The sequence below is a fragment of the Castor canadensis genome, chromosome X (genome assembly GCF_047511655.1).
Source record: "Castor canadensis chromosome X, mCasCan1.hap1v2, whole genome shotgun sequence".
Taxonomy (NCBI): domain Eukaryota; kingdom Metazoa; phylum Chordata; class Mammalia; order Rodentia; family Castoridae; genus Castor; species Castor canadensis.
The window spans coordinates 43,940,640-43,957,226 of record NC_133405.1 but is presented as its reverse complement, the minus strand read 5'-3'; the positions used below and the strand labels follow the sequence as shown (position 1 = coordinate 43,957,226).

The window sequence follows — 16,587 nt, the reverse complement described above, 5'->3', positions numbered from 1 at the left end:
AGAACATGACCAGAATAATTACATGACATTAAATATTTTCCCTGTGCCTGATGGATAGTGACAAGATTCTACACCAATGTATAGTTGAACCATAACTTATTAACCAATCCTCTGTTGGGGCTATTACACTGTTTCCATTTCTTACTGTTTAAAAAGTTTAATGACAAACACCTTTATTTATAAACCTGTGTATTTAACACTGGTTGTTTTCTTAATATAAATTCTTAGAAGCAGATTTCTCAGGTGGAAAGTTTTGGATGCTTTAAATTTGTGATCTGTATTGCCAAACTGCCCTCCAGGAAAGCTATACTAATTTAGCATCCAATTACCAGTTGGGTGATAATGCCCAATCATGAATATTTTACATGTTTAAAGCCTTGACAAATTCACATGGGAAATGGAACCAAAACTTCTTATTATCAGCAAAGTTGATAATCATTTTTATTTAACATTTTATAATACTACCACTTTCCTTAACATTTTTGCTAATCTTTATTTCATCACTAACAGTAGGTGTTCAAAACCATTTATTAACTAAAATATCATAGAAAACTAAAAATTACTTTTTAGGCAGAATTTGTGCATTTTTTAGCCAAGTCAGAGAAATACAGTTTTCTTAAGTAGACAAAAATTAGAATTCTGCTCCAAAACATTTAATGATATAGTAAGAAATATTTTAAGTGTTTTAACAATCTCAGCATCTTTAACTGATGAAATATGATCATGAATTTCCCAAGGCAAATGTCTAAATGAGGCATCTTTCCCTACCTTCTACATGTCAGTGACAGAAAAGTGACTTTCTGTCAATAAATGTATAGTCTCTCTAACAAAACACTTAAGGGATTTGTATTTCACATATACAACTTATTTGAACATTTCAGAAATAATCTGAGTATACTTGAAAGCAAATCCATGAAGGTTGCACCTTCAAATGGAATTATTAGGCTACCACAACTAATCACACTCCCATGGATTCAGGACCACTAATGCTTAAATGGAAGTGAACTACAAGTTATTTTTTTGGTCTAAATCTGTATTTCAAAGTAGGCTAGAACTTGTATATTATGTATTTGATTCTGGATTATTTTTCTTGCTTGGATTAGTGCACTCAGAATTTGACATCATATTATTTACTTAAAATATGTAATTGGATGAGCTTTTGCTGTCAGCTATGTCATCTGCATGGCTGTATGATTTACTCCTTTCTTACTTGATGAGGAAGAAATAGAATAATAGAAGAAAAAGACCTCTGAGAGACTAAGCAATCACCAAAATTAAATATGCTATCAAAATGTTGACTTCACATTTTAAAAACTCTTGTTCAAATTGCTAAAAATTCTAACTTGTAGGGAAGTCTGTTTTCAAAATGATAGAACTGATGCCACAAGGAGTGCATTCTTTACTCATCACTTTTCAATAAGTTGCTCTCTTCTCTGAAATATCTTTTTAAGACAAATTTTTTCATGGACACTGTTACATGAATAACTTTAATATGTCTGACCTCACTATTATTCATGAAAAAACAGAAACAACCCAAATAACTGGCTTCATTAATAGATTCCCTTTTCCCCAAATTCAGTCTATAAGCAATATTGTTACACAAAGTTTGAATGATAAGAATTTTCTCACTCTAAATTTGGATCAAAGACTGGGAGATAGATGATAGGTGTAAAAAGCAGCCAGAGAATAAGGTTCTGTAAAACATGAAGCCAAATGAAAATGGAGATAACTATAATAACCAAAATAAGAACTAATGTTTGTTGAGCACTTCCTATAAGCCAAGTTCTGTTCTAAGGGCTTTACATATATGAATTCTCACAACAATCCTACAAGGTAGCTCTATTTTATGAAAGAGGAATGTAAGGCACAGAGAGATTTGGTAGCTCACCCAAGTTGACGTGACAAATCAAGTATGGAAGTGGGGTTCAGACCTGAGTAGTCTGGCTTTGGAACCAAGGACTATAATCATTACACAATTTTGTCTCTCCTGTTGTGTAGTTGGTAAGGTACAGGTCATCTACTTTTAGAACCTAGAAAGTAAAGGGTTTCCACATATTCTTTCCTAACCTTTTCTCAAATTACCCATACACCTCTGCCTTTGAAATACAGCTTTGATCACCTTTCAAAGAACCAGTGTTGTTTGTATTGAAATGAAGTCATACTCAAAATAGACTATATAAAATGCCAAGGATGGCAAACACTTTATTTTGCATTTTTGCATAAAGTATAAAATAGTTTACATGCTCTCAAGGGCTTTGAAATCTTTTGGGGAAGACAAGATTATCCTAGTTAAAAGTTCATTTTCATTCGTTTCAAATCTAAGAGCATTTTTCTCAGACGCTCACATGGCATTGATTTCACATTACTGTACCACTGTCTTCCAAACTAAGCTTCTTGAGGATGCAAACATATTACTCAAACACTAACTGCTGATAGAAACCTGATCCTAATGCAAACATAATGGTCTTTCATCAAGTACATTGCTCTTATTATCTCAGTGGTATGGGATTTAGCCAATTATGCCCCAGAGAGAAATCCACAAGTCCTTGGAGGAGCAAAATTCAGGAACTGGAGGCAAAAAAAGGAGCTGAAGAGTAACATCATTGGTGCTTCTTCAATTACTGACATTAATATTTTTTCAATCACATAATGGAAGTAAACACATAATCTTTAGGATATATTTTCGCATGATTGTCCAAAATGGAGGGGTTAGCACACATACTGGTTTCTCCATGAACACACTGGACAGCTGTCAATTGTCAGAAACTAAGATAAAGTCAATTTTAGTACTTTCTGTGCTTGAACTTTTAAGGATTTTTTGGCACCACCCAGGAGAGAACTGAATGAACTATCCGGTATAATCAACCATACCTACAACCCAGTACAACATCTTAGACAATAACAAAGATGTCTCACCAAAGTCTAGAAGATAGGAAGAAGAAAAGTAAGGTAATTCCTTATCAATATCTGGGAGATATCAGCTGAAAAATGCCTGACATACTAACACTTAATATCATCTGAGAATAGAATTTGGTCCAAGGGAATTCAAATAACATGTGAGATGGACCATCAACTTGCATCATCATAGCTATTTTTCAAATGCTTTAGATGGCTTTAATTAGAGGTGGAAATCCCTGCTACTTTAGTGGCCCCTGTTAACAGAAACGATGATTACAAAATGCAAACAGCAACAGAGATGTATTACTATGCCATCAGTGTATTCCCAGTCATTACTGCCCATCTCCTAACATTAGGTCAAAAGGTCAACAACTCCATCACCAGTACAAAAGCAAGAAAAATTCCCATGAACTGTTTTTGATAACGGCTATTACTGTAGACATATCACCATGTCAGTATTACAATAATATTTATTTTATTATAACACATATGGTCCCTGGGAAAGGAGAGATGAATCTTTGGTGTTCATTATATTTGGTGAACATAGCAAGTAAGAAAATTTCTTTTTAATCATTTGTTTCCTTTAAAAAGATCCTAGAACAGTGAACAAAAAAGAAAGGCATCAGTAATTCTCTTCTGTCATTTATCAACTTGAAGCAGAATGTAGGAAGGACAACATATAGTAGTTACATAATTTTTTCTTATTTCTATGACATAAGGTTTCTGGAGTTGAAGATCCTGTCAGATTCCACCATGATTTTAAAACTTCATTTCCAGGCTGTGTAAACCAGTGAAAAAAGGACAGCCAGAAAGAAACTAAATCTTTCATTCTGTGGATACAATTTATTCCTTCATCCAGGAATTATCTTATTCCTACTTGCTGGATGATTTGTCCCAAAGTAGCTCAACTTAATTTTTACTGAGTGTCCTGTCCTTATCATGGCCCTCCCATTACTTGCTTTATGGCTCTTTCTGTTTTCTACTGGCAGGTGGGAAAAATCAATGAGAAGGAAAGGATCTATAGTTCAAAGAGGTTTGAGAGTCAAGCAAGGTGACACCATGGGCTAAGATGAGAATGGGAAATTCACCATGAAATTTCAATTCAATGTGCCCTTCTATCTCTGATTAGCATGGATAACGGGGAGTTGATGGTATTCTCATTAGTCTTTACTATGGGACCATGGGGAGATCCTTTTACAGAAAGACTACTTGACTGGTGAAACTTGACCTAACTATTTTTTTCTGGCTAAAATAATCTGTTCCATATCATATGGCATAGGACTTTGGGCAAAAATTCAAGCTCTTGTTTAAAAAAATTATTCTTCCTATCAGCACCTCAGCTTCACAAGTCTCAGTTAAACAAGACTTTCTGTCTGGTTGGGAATATTTTCTTTCTATTTGGTCAAGAATAAAAGTTGGGCTCTTGAACCTTTCACAACAGAATCAAATTTACATCCCATGCAAATGTAAAGCACCCAACTTTTACTTCAGACAACATGGATATATCTTCACTACTGGTACATTTTAGAAACTCCAGTGGTGAACTGAGATAACAATCCCTGATCCAAGTTAGTTACAATACATCATTTTTATAAAATAATGCATATCTATAGTAAGTCCATCTCATTTGGGAATTTATTATTTGTGATTTTGACCAAACATGGTCAAAAATAAATAAATCAAAAGAAATTTCAAAAACAAACATTCTAAATTCCCACACCCATTATGCAGCTCAGCTGATGGAAAAGCTCTCAGTCAAACCTGCGTTGTCATCAACTGTGTTTAAATCGTTGTGTGATCTGCTGAGCATTTCCCTGCCCTTAATTTTGTGAAAATATGTCTCCCCAAATCAAATGGTGTCCAAAAACCAAGGTGAAAGTTAATGTATTTAATTTATGTGATAAAGTGAAAATTTTCCATTCGTTGAAAGGCAGCATGTCTTGAATGATGGTGTTACCAGAAAAATAAATCAAACATTCTCAGTACAGAACTGAACTCTAAGCATCCTGAGTATTCATAGTTTTTCCTCAACAGCGATCTTCTTGGAACCATATACCTTCAGATATCAAGGGTCAAGGGTCTACTGTATAGCTGAGCTTGGAGAGAAGGCTATATAGTTATATACATATATTCATGTATAAAATATGTTATATAATGTTACAATGTTATATACATATATACATTTATTTAACTATAGTTATCATACATGGTGAGACATCTGCTCGTTTTTAACTTATATTTTTGTGTGTTTAACAGTGAGCATCTGGGGGTGAATTCAACTATGATTTATTGTAAGAACTTTTGTAAATGTCACAATGTACCCCCAGTATAACAATAATATAATTTTTAAAAATTTTAAAGCACAAGGAAAAAAGGAACATTATTAAATCAGAAAAAAATAATTTTAATATAAAGATTGGTTAGAGCATCTGACAGCTGACAGTCTAATCTAGTAGGTGGATTAAGCATCCATTTATTTAACATCTCTATGTTCTAACTTCTAATTAGCTAAGGTCACTCAAAGGTACAATACCTGGACCACATTTCCTTATTACTTACAGAAACACCTTTGTTGAGTTATAAATCAATATTTGTCCTTTTCCTTTACAAAAGAGTCAATAAAGAAATGCCAAACAGACAATAATTCTTTCTTCTAGGAAAGCAAGGTTATAGATGATCTCTTTGGATCAACCAGACGTGCTTTATTCAAATAGCTCATGATCAGTACTGCTAAAATGGTAGAAGGGAGGTGTGAATAGTCTGTACATTAAACTAACCTTTCCAACAATTCCAAAGTTTCTTTTTTTTATCCTTTCAGGAAGCATATGCCAAAATTAGAGTGCAAATGCTATAATCTATCAAAACACATTTTAAATATATCTACTCCTTCTACATTCTTCAGATTGCCTTTACTTTATTTCTTCTTTGTAGCTGTTATCTTGCACTTAGTCTTTCATCTCTAATCTGTATCTAATCTATTAGATATAAAGAGAATAAAATTCTATTTGCAATGACCTTGTGAGGAGATTAAAAGCATAGGTAGTTTGCTCCAAGTACCCAAAACCAGGGCCTTGGTTCCCCTTGTTTCACCTCCCCAACCCTTACTCTGTTGTCCTTTAGTTCTCTGTCCAGAAAGCAATCATTCTCTCAGTTTATATTTAATGAATCTTTACTTCAAAGAACACGAATGACTCAACCAACACCGCACAGTAAGTAACAGAAGAATGACCAAAAACCAGGTCTCTTGACTTTAAGCATAATCCTCTTTCCATAAAACTACGAGTACATTCCAATCCTACTGAGAAGTCGGGGAAATCTAAGAAGCATGGACATAAAGGCACATATTTTAAACCTTCCTCACAACTTTCCTGTGGCTTTACTTACTTAGGTTCCTGAATAATTTTAGTCCTAGTCTCAGCCTGTAAACTCACAAATACTATATTGTGTCTCTTAGGAATTCTTGTTACAAAGTTCTTTGTTCATTCACTTGGATCATCTCTTATTTATTAAGTAGCTGCTGTGTGTAAAATACTGGGCTTCTATTCAAGTAAATGAACTTGCTTCCTCAAAGAATTGCCAGAGGAATACTGGTATAGTGAACAGAACCTGAATTTGGAGACCTGGGTTTTAGTTATGACTCTGGCTGGAATTTGCTATCTGTCTTTCAAAAGGCATTTGACCCCAATGACTCTCATCTTAAATTAAGGGCATCACATAATTTGACTTCTAAGAGGGCTGCTGTAATGGCTACCATTTATTCTGTGCCAGCCACTGTTCAAAAGCATTCAGTGTACACAATTTTGTTTATCCCTTAAATGACCGTGGTGATGTTCATTATGCTATTATTTTCCCCATTGTACTGATAAGAAAACTGAAGCCCAAAAGGCTAAAGAAACATTCCTGAAGCACACAAAACATTCATGGATCTGGATATTGAATCTAGTTAACTCCAGAGCCTCCATGCCAAACACAGTAAGCTATCTAATTTTGGGGAGAGGTGCTAGAGACCTTAGGAGGAACTCAGGACCTTGAGCTTGTTAGGAAAACAATTTGCCACTTGAGGCACACCACCAGTACTTTTGCTTTTAGTTTGTATTTCAGATAGGGTCTTGTGCTTTAGCCTGGACTGGGCTTGGACTATATTCCCCCTACCTCTTCCTCCTGAGTAGCTGGGATTACAGATGTGTACCACCACACAAGCTGTCTAATTTTATAGTATTCTTTCTTTCTTCTACCTCTAACTACTTAAACTTCTAAGATGTGAATAGGCCTATTCTTTTGCTTACTTCTTTTTATTGAACAATAATCCTCTCAGATGTCAAGGAGAACCTAGAGCACTCATGCCTTTTTGACTGGCTTTCACAATAAACAGAGATATTCTGGGTGAACTCCATAAGGCCACACTTCTTCATTTCTATCCATATTTTGGTGGCCTGCTTTTTCCTGAGAACTCCAAAAGCCCACTTTAAGGCAAATATAATATTGAAATATTTTATCCTGTGAAGAAAAATAAGTGATCATCTAGTCTCTTGAAGATTCATTTAATTCACCCTGTAAAATAGGAATTGGACCCATGAGATACATGAACTTTTTTTCTCCAGAAACTTTGTTAGACTTGATACAGTCTAGTCTATTAGCAACACATAATAAAATACTCTTAACAATTCAATTCTTCAATGTCACTTTGACCAATTATCCATTACCTAAGTTAGATCTGCCAAAAGGGGCAAACTCTTCAGTCCTTTAGTGCCATATTTGCATGAATATTACGCTGACTGTCACACTTCCTTGAACTTCAAAAGAACTTCCTGGCCCCATTGACTACAACTTCAACAACAGAGCATAATAGAGTTATAGAAAGATCCTTTTCTGGCTAAAGACCTCAAACCTTGCTGATGCCGGACAGTAACAATCTTTTATATATGCAACAAATGGCTCATTCATCCATTTCAGTGAGCTATCAGTACTTCCTGCTCTCCTGAGCCCATCTTCCCACTCATAAAAGCAACTGTAACTATGGCTAATTAGCTAGCAGCAAGTGGCAGCACAAATCTTCACCATTCCTTGTGAAAAGAGCTTTCTACAAAGTACTTTTCCAGACTGCTTCAGATTTCTACACCAACTGAGCGAGGATTTTTTACCATAATGGCCTTCCCCCACAACCCACCCTGATGTCCCAAACAGAAGAGCAAATAGGCCATACAACACCCTCCTTGACCTATAAGTTTATATTCTAACCAGCCCAGAAAGATCAAAAACTGGCTTCCTTGAGAAAAATGGAGATAGGCAGCAAAGAGAGATGTGAAGGTTTATTATTTCTACACTTACACATTTCCTGAAGTTTTCTAAGTTCTTTTTTAATTTTAAAAATAACCCTCTTTTTCATCTACTCCCATACCTTCCTTTTCTAGATCTGGACAGTAAGAATATGGAATATGAGATGTCGTTTTACTTTAAAGGACTTTTCCCCTGTTGTGTAAGTAATACTTGGCAATTGTGGAAACTATGGAATATAAGAAGCACAAAGAACAAAAATAACATTCATAAACCTATCATCCAAAGATTTAAAAAATTAATTCCCTATTGCATACCATATGTAAGTATACATTTCAGATAGAATAGAGAACTATGGATAAAGTCCCAAAATATGGCAGCTGCAGAAGAAAATCTAAGAATATATGCTGTTGGCTGGGGATGCAGCTAAGTGGTTTAGTGTTTGTTTAGCATGTACAGGCTCTGGGTTTGAGTCCCAGTTCCATGTAAAAAAAAAGAATAGAGTGGAAAGACCTTCCTAGGAATAAGAAATACAACAGTAATACAGGAAATAAATGACAAATCCGATTAAAACATTGATATGAATATATAACTTAAAGTTTAAAGCAAAATTTTGAATCACAAAAAGTTAACAAATAACCTTCTATAAATAAATAAGAAAAGCAACACAAATGACAAATAGTCAATGCAGAAGAAATCTAATTGGGCACAATGTACTTGAAAAGATGCTATGATAACAGGAAAATATCAAGACAAAAGTGAAATCTGATTTCTACATTGATAATATACCCAAAGACAGTAATATTCTTGATGAAGGAATTATAAATGGATATCATACATAGCTGGTGGGGATGTAAATTAGTACAATTTAGCTGAAGAGCAATTGGCAGCACTTACCAAGATCAAAACCAAACACACTTTGACTAATAATTCCTCACAAATACTTGCATTCATGTCTAAGGTATTCACTAATGCTTTGATTATAATGGCAAAAGCTGGGAGTACCTTCCTTTATGTCTACAAATAGAGACTGGTTAAATAAACCATGGCATATATACAACTGGACACTAGGAAAGCACAGAGAGAATATGTCATTGTTATATTGCAATTTTCTGACATGGAAGGATATCTTAGATGCATTGTTGTGTAAAAGCAAGTCACAGGAAAATGCATATGCTCTCCAATTTTTGTAAAATAAAATTCATACAGACATGTATGTATAAGTTTATAACACAGAAAAAAAATTAGGAAGAACACAGAGCAAACCACTAATAGTACTTACCCCGGAAAATGGAATGGGAGTTAAGTGGTACACGTTCTTTATGAAGTCTAGATATTTTCATATTATTTTGTAGAATAAGCATATATTAATTTTATGATTTAAGAAATCTAAAAATAAGTTAATATAAGCATTTTCCCAGAGCCACCAACAATAGACAGTATTTCTTTTTGATGGTACTGGGCCTTCCACTTGAGCTACACCACTACCCCTTTTGCTTTAGCTAATTTTCAAATAAGATCCCATGTGTATTCTTTCTGTATAGCTGGGATGATACGTGCACACCACCATGCTCCACTTTCATTAGTAGAGATGGGATCTCACAAACTTTTTGCCCTGGCTGGCAATCTCTGCCTCCTGAGTAGCTAAGATTACAGGCATGACTCACTGTGCCCAGCCTCAGTAAGCAGTGTTTTTAATGGTAGCATAATACTTGGATCATTTGCATAACTATTCCCTTATAGATTGACATTTCCACTGCTCTTTCTAATTTTTCATCGCTAGAGCTGCAATATAAATCTAGGTGGATGCATATTTGTGTCTGAGTATGTGTTTGTATGTATATATGTCAAGGCAACATACATAGGACTTACACTTTGAGGTTTCTCCTTTAGTGGAGATGATTTACCCATCCTCAAGACAGTAAGCTTAGGTGGAGCCACATGGAATGATACTCAGTGGCTCATTCAGAAATGACCATGTCCTTGACTTCACCGTCTAACTATAATTCTGAAATATTAGACCAGAATGGGTACCTTGGACCATCTGTTACATAATCCCTTTCACTGAATACTAAAATAGCTGGGGAAAAATTCATAGCCACCAGGAAATGTTAGAAAGTACTAGTTTTTGTTCTATATTTTTGTCACATCTTTCTTAGATTGGCAGCCAAACTCTAAAACTAACTTTCATAGACAACATTCCTCTCAAAAGAGCATCACAAACCTCCCCTATGAGGCCATCAGTAACAGGGCATAAGAGAAGTTTCTCTGTAAGAGAGGAGGGGTTTTAAGCCTGGCTGATTGTGAGCTGAGTTGAGAATGGATGGGCAATATTTCTATCACATCTACTAAAATCAAGAAGGACTTCTGGAGGAGGAGGCTGGTATGAACTATGTTCAAGTGGAAGGAGAAGGAGGTAGTTTGAAGAATATAAGGGGGAAGCTGATTTAAGCTTTCTTGCTGAGACTGTACCCTGCTAAAGTTCCTTTGTGTCCCAATCATACTAGATATCACCACAGATCACTCATACTTAAGCGCCTAATCAAAAACATTATTTCTCCTGGGAAGAAGACTAACCTTACTCTGGAAATCATAGTGAGACAGAAACACTCTGAACAATGGAATTGGCTTGGCACTGCTCTCCTTGTCAGCGAGTCTTCTGCCTCATATATTTAACTTACGCTGATAAAGGAGATAAATGTTTAAGGGATGGGCTTCAGATGCTGCTGAGGCTCCTACCAAGAATATTTTCACACTCCTCATGAATAAGTTCAGTGGAGCAGAGACTGTCCCTCTTGGACCAATTCACTTTGTACTTCTTTTTGATGTAGCCATAAAGGGAACTGGAATGATGGGTTTTCCTTTGAATTTAGAGCAAGCATCTACCTCAGAAGTGGCTTCAAGTGGCCCAAAGCCAGCAGATATGTCCATGTTACTCATAAATCTCCCAAATGTGGGAGCAAGGAGAGCTAATTACCCTCCCTTTCCTGCCACCCTGCCACTCTGCTTTCTCCAATGTATTAGCCCATCACACGGATCACTGACTTTCTAGAAATATTCCCTGGCTTTGCGGAGACTTCATTTCAATAAATGACATCTAATTTGCTAATGTTCACTGGAATCTCAATTTCCTCAAAGGATTTTTCATCAGAATCTAGTTCATATGAAGACTCCTTCCTTTTCTCTCTATTTTTTTTTTTTTTGCATGAGGGAATAGGCCAACCCTGCTTTACTTTTTCTTTTCTTTTTCTCTGTTTTTCTTTTTCATAAACTGAAAACCTTTGCTGGAGAGCCTGAAATGTGGGAAAAAATCCAACTCATCTGTCAGATATTTCTAGAGTTACGTAAAATGGAATGAGATTTGTACAGTTTAGAACAGGAAAGAGAAAATGGGCTAATGTGTCGTGTGTTCTATGAGATGAAAACTATATGATAATCAGAAAAACAGCTCCAAATTTAGTTGGCCCAGTTCAAAGCTCTCATTCTTTTATCAACTCATGCATCAACCAGTAACACTTTCTTCTCAAAGAATAATGGCATAGCCATATTTGGGCTAAATCACAATCCCTACCAGATTATAATCACATTTCCAAAGAAATTGTAAGAAAGTATCTTAGTTTTTTAAACTCAAGACACTTACGTTTCACTTGCTCTGTTTTGCTTCCTTCTAGGAAAAGAAAGAACAACAAGAAGGAAAAGATGTATTTCATGCTTCCCATTTTCCACTTTTTTCTCATTTGAGCTACTGCAAAATGTAGCTCAGAACTTTCAAGGCACGGTGTACTCAAGCTGTTGGGAAGAAAGCAGAAAAAAGAATTACAACAGGTCCCCTAGAACTGATGCATCATTGATGCTTAGGCCTCTAAATTGCTAGAAAAAAAAACACTGGAGAATTTACATAACTGCAAGCATTGTTTGCCTGCATAAGAATAAGGACTTGTCTCTCTCTTCTTGCAAAGATTGTGGGAAAAAAATTCAAGAGAGTGAGTGCATTCCTATCCAATGCTGAGGCTAAATCTTTACAAGTCATAGGAAAATAAAAATACAGTTTGAAATCTTCCTTTCTAAAGGAATTAATGTTGATTTCTCAATAGATTTAGAGGGGTGTAGAAAAAGGAAACTGGAGTTTGTAAAAGGGCTATTTTGACAATGGCGTGAAAGTAAGTAATATGTGTAAGACTCAAGTAATTTATGAAATGGAAGTTAACTAACCTTAGCTTCAGTCTGCTGTTATCATTAATCCATCAGGAATCAAGTACTAATTGATCAAAGTTTCTCCTGTGTCCTCTATGAGATCTGTAACACTTCAGTTCGTCAACTTATGTTAGAAAAGATAGCAAATGGATATAATTCAACCCTAGAAAAGTTTTATTGCTTAAAATGGTTCAGAAATAGCCCTTCCCATAAAGATCACTGTGAAATGGAAATTTAAATGGGCTATTTTAAGGGAAATTGGGCAAATTTACATAGGTATTTTGTTCCCCTTGTATCGCCATGCAAAAGACAGCTAAAGCAACTGCAACTCTTTAAAATGTGATATTGACATTTCCAGTCTAAGGGATAGAAATGTTAAGCCTTTGGAGCCTTGGAACAGAGAATGTTTGCTGTAGTTCATATGTAGCCATGGGTCATTTCCATAGACTAGAGTTTGCAAAACTCTCTCAATAGGTAATTGGAAAATATTTAAACATTTGGAAAACACAACATCCAATCAGGGGTTAACCCAGGATAGAAAGTAAACTCCATGATCTTTTCAGAGAGTCCAACCTAAATATCAAACATTAAAAAAAATTGTAGGAATGTAAGATGCTCATTTTAGACAACTGAATCGCTGGGTTCTTACGTGAATGCCACAGCTTCTACTTTAAATGCTATGAGATTGCCAGTATCTTCCAAATTCCACTGTTTCAACTTATGAATATGTAACTGAGGACAAGCTAATCCTAGAGAATAAATTATGCTATCAGGAATGATTTGTAGCACCTAACTGCCTTCTCTCTCTACCTCCTTCACACATTATAAAAGGATCAAATTCTCCCTGGGTTCTGATGTCCGGGTAAGTTGTGGTCCACTTTGAGTCACTGAGAAAATTTCTGTACTCTGAGCGGTACGGTTACCTCGAAGCAAGGCACTTTCATGAACAGTTTAACACAGCTACCCACCCCAGTAAGGGTCTTCTTGAGCCTATTTTAATAAGCTTATCCCCCAAGCCCCTGAAAGACAGATTTTTTAACTGCTGAAATCTAATTTATCACAATCATATATGGATCTCAGGCGGTGTTTTGGAAACCACGGCTTTTGGGTCTCCCCATGCAAGAACCAACAGGGTTGTTTTTCTTGTACAATGATTGGGTGATTCAATGAACAGTAGCATTGCTTCATAACTCAAGCTGGCAAGAAAGCAGCCCTTAGATTTTTTTTTTTGCTTTGCTTGGGTCCCAACTAATGTTATGAGCAAATAGAAAAGTTGGTGACTAGAGAGCAATTAATCTTTTTTGGCATTCCTGTCATCCATGTGGCCTGCCAGGAGGTGATGGAGAATATCAGAAAATGAATCGTTTTACAAATACTCACTTTTGATTTACAAGATCCTGAAGTACTGCCTTTGTATTCTGTACAGAAATATGAACCAAGAAGAGTTTCCTCCCCAGGTCTCCCTACTGTTCAATTTCTCTTTATTCCTTTACCTTTTTATTTTTGGGGAATCGGGTAGTTCAAAACATTTGTTGGGACTGCAGCAGTATACACAGCCAGCATGGCTTAGTAAAGATCCGAGTCTTATTCTTACAAAGAGCCAAACTCTCCTTAATTTTTCAAATTATACTTTGACCCAGTTAACTGGAGTTATTTCTGCATTAACTCTCTACTTCACACAAGCTGTCGTGCTGTTGAACTTGCACTGGCTCTTTTACAGGTTACTTAGAAATGTAGCCACTGACACATTTTGGGGGATCCAAGACCCAAGAAGAAAGAAACAAAGAAAACAAAACCCTACAACTAACACTGGGGGGTGAGGATGAGATGGGAGCTGGTATGAGCTTTACAAAGAACAAGAAAGAAGTGTCAGATGCCAAGGAACAGATATCTGTTAAGATGCCCACATGAAATAAGCACTCACATTGTCTCTTTGCATCCAGCAAAGAGAACAACTGCTCCTTGCAGGACTCTTAACTGCAAAGCAACCTGAGCCATCAAATGACAGAAGCTCACTCTCACAAGTCTCCTGGGGAGAACAGGACCAGAGACAGCCCAAAGGGAAACTCAGGGATAAACCCGTGTCAGTCAGTTCTTCACGCCCCACAGTGTCTCTTTAATGCTCCACAGAGGCCTAACTGACCTTGTAATCTCACATTCACTATCATCTGTGGGACAGCCCCTAGGGTAGCAATTTTCTTTGTGACAAACAAAGAAAGACCCTGGAATCTCAAGTCCTTGTCCATCAGCTGAAATCCTCTCCCCACACTACCACCCAACAGGAAAAGCTCAGTGAATTCCTGGTGGGTTGCCACTGAAAAAGGGCAGTTTGAGCCCAGGGTGTCTTGTCAGAGGCAATGCCTTCCTTGCTGCTTATGATTGACAAACAATGCCTTTGCATTTGGCTTGCCAAACCCTTTCCAATCTGTCATTTCATTTCATTCCACACAACTCCACCTTCAAAATGGGCTTAGGGGAGGGGGTCAGAGAACGCAAAAGAGTTGAGTTACTGGCTGGGCTGGGACGGACTGGAAGGCAGGTTTTCCAGGACCCGTGTTCTGGAAATACCACTTTGCTTCCCGAGCCTAGTGTCTCAAACTCTGGCCCCAGTGAGGCAGAAAATGAGGCAAATGTCCAGAGAATAGGGGAGCCTCTCGTCCATCCACCCTGGTTCATTACTTTTAGCATGTATTAATCAGCCACTGGTCCATGGCATTTCAATAAAATGAGAAAACAGGCTCCCGGACAGGACACATGCCTGGTGGACTGCAGACTCCCTTAGGTAGCTTGGCAGGGAGTAGCAGAGCGGCCTCTGGAAGCACTAAGGCATGCAGAAATGCAGGCCAGGCTGAGCAGGGAGCGGCGAGTTGTGAGTTCGAATCCAAGGTACCCAATTTGCCTCCGCTGGGCGCCTTGGACCCCACTTCCATCCTGGCCCCAGCAGCTGGCACACAGAACGGGTTGGGATGGCAGGTCTGGTCGGAGAGTTCAAGGCGCCCTGGGGAACTTCCAGGGGCGGCTCCAGCTAACAGAAGTCACCCCACCTGTGCGAGGGCTGGTAAGGGAGGTGGGGAAGAGCACGCGGGGCACTGCTCACTGACCTGGGCACCGGCCTCCTCCGTCTGCCACGCGTGCGCGCGCTCCGGGCTCCCCGGGGCGCTCCTCCGAGGTCTGGGGCTCGCAGGTTGTGGCGTGAGCCCGAGTGCGCGCGCGGGGGGAGGGGGGACTCCAAAGTGGGTGGGAGGAAAAACATCACCGCCCTCACACCACGAGGGAGCAGCGGCCCGCTGGCTCCGGGGGGCAGAGCCAAGGCGGGCGCGGCGGCCCGGGGCCACCTGCCCGCCCGCCTGCCCGCTCCCCACTTGGCCCGAGAGGCGGGCGGCCGGCCGCGGGGCGCCGGCGGGAAGTCCGCAAGCACGCAGCCGCTGCAAAGCGCGCACCCCTTCTGAGTCCCGCACTACAGTTTTATTCCTGCTCCCCTGACCCGAAAGTTTAAAACCCGGGAGAAAGTGTGAGGCTCAGCCGGCGACTTTCCCATCACGCAGCGCCCCCACCACACCCCCCCTCCTTTGGCTAGGCGAGCGTTGGGGTCTTAAAGGGACCGCACATCTTCGGCGGCCCCTCCTCCCCTTCTGCACTGGATACACCTAGGAGCTCCCCACCAGTCATGCGCTCCTGGAAGGCTACCCTTCCACTTCCCTGCCTGCAAGCCCCGCGCCCTTTCTCCTGCGGGACAATGTCCTTTCCTGGTGCGGCTGGATTTTTTCCTGAGTTCATGCGCGGCGTGCAAGTTGAGCTGGCCTGGCAGATTCCACCCTAACTTACATTTGAGGGCATTTCCCACATTCTCACTGTGCCAAGTGACAAGGGTTTGGCGTCCTTAAAGGCTGGGTGAAGAGGATGGTGAGAGAGGAGATGGAAGGGGATTTGAAAATCTACTGTCTGTCACAAAGAGGGCTCCCATGCTTCGTGGAACGGGATCCTACCAAGTGTTAAGTGTCTGAAAGAAAACGGTGGGGCCCACCATAGCTACCCCTGCCTTAGCAGTCCTTGAGGTTCTAAATTGGACTAAGATGCCCCCAACCTTAAAATTACAATAGCATCACTGATACTTTGGTGAGCCTGGCACAGACTACTCCAGATGTATGTTTATTTGATGGACTATACTTACAAAGAATCATCAGAATCCTCTAAGGTCCACAAAAGCACTTTCTTGTCTTT

General features: G+C 38.6%; 1 protein-coding gene across 7 annotated transcripts in view; it reads right to left on the bottom strand.

Moving 5' to 3' along the window:
- Positions 1–15,644, bottom strand: part of Chrdl1 (chordin like 1) — a 133,591-nt gene extending 117,947 nt beyond the window's left edge. For 2 of the 7 annotated variants that reach the window (XM_074062592.1, XM_074062593.1), the window contains exons 1-2: positions 15,468–15,640; positions 11,813–11,961 (exon numbers count right to left, since the gene is read on the bottom strand). In XM_074062592.1, the coding sequence (XP_073918693.1) occupies positions 11,813–11,961; positions 15,468–15,619 (301 nt within the window). In that variant the 5' untranslated portion in view covers positions 15,620–15,640. Of the gene's footprint in view, positions 1–11,812; positions 11,962–15,467 lie in introns of all 7 variants that reach the window. The other 5 variants (XM_074062594.1, XM_074062599.1, XM_074062598.1 and 2 more) reach the window with 5 other exon arrangements.
- Between the last annotated feature and the right edge of the window lie 943 nt (positions 15,645–16,587).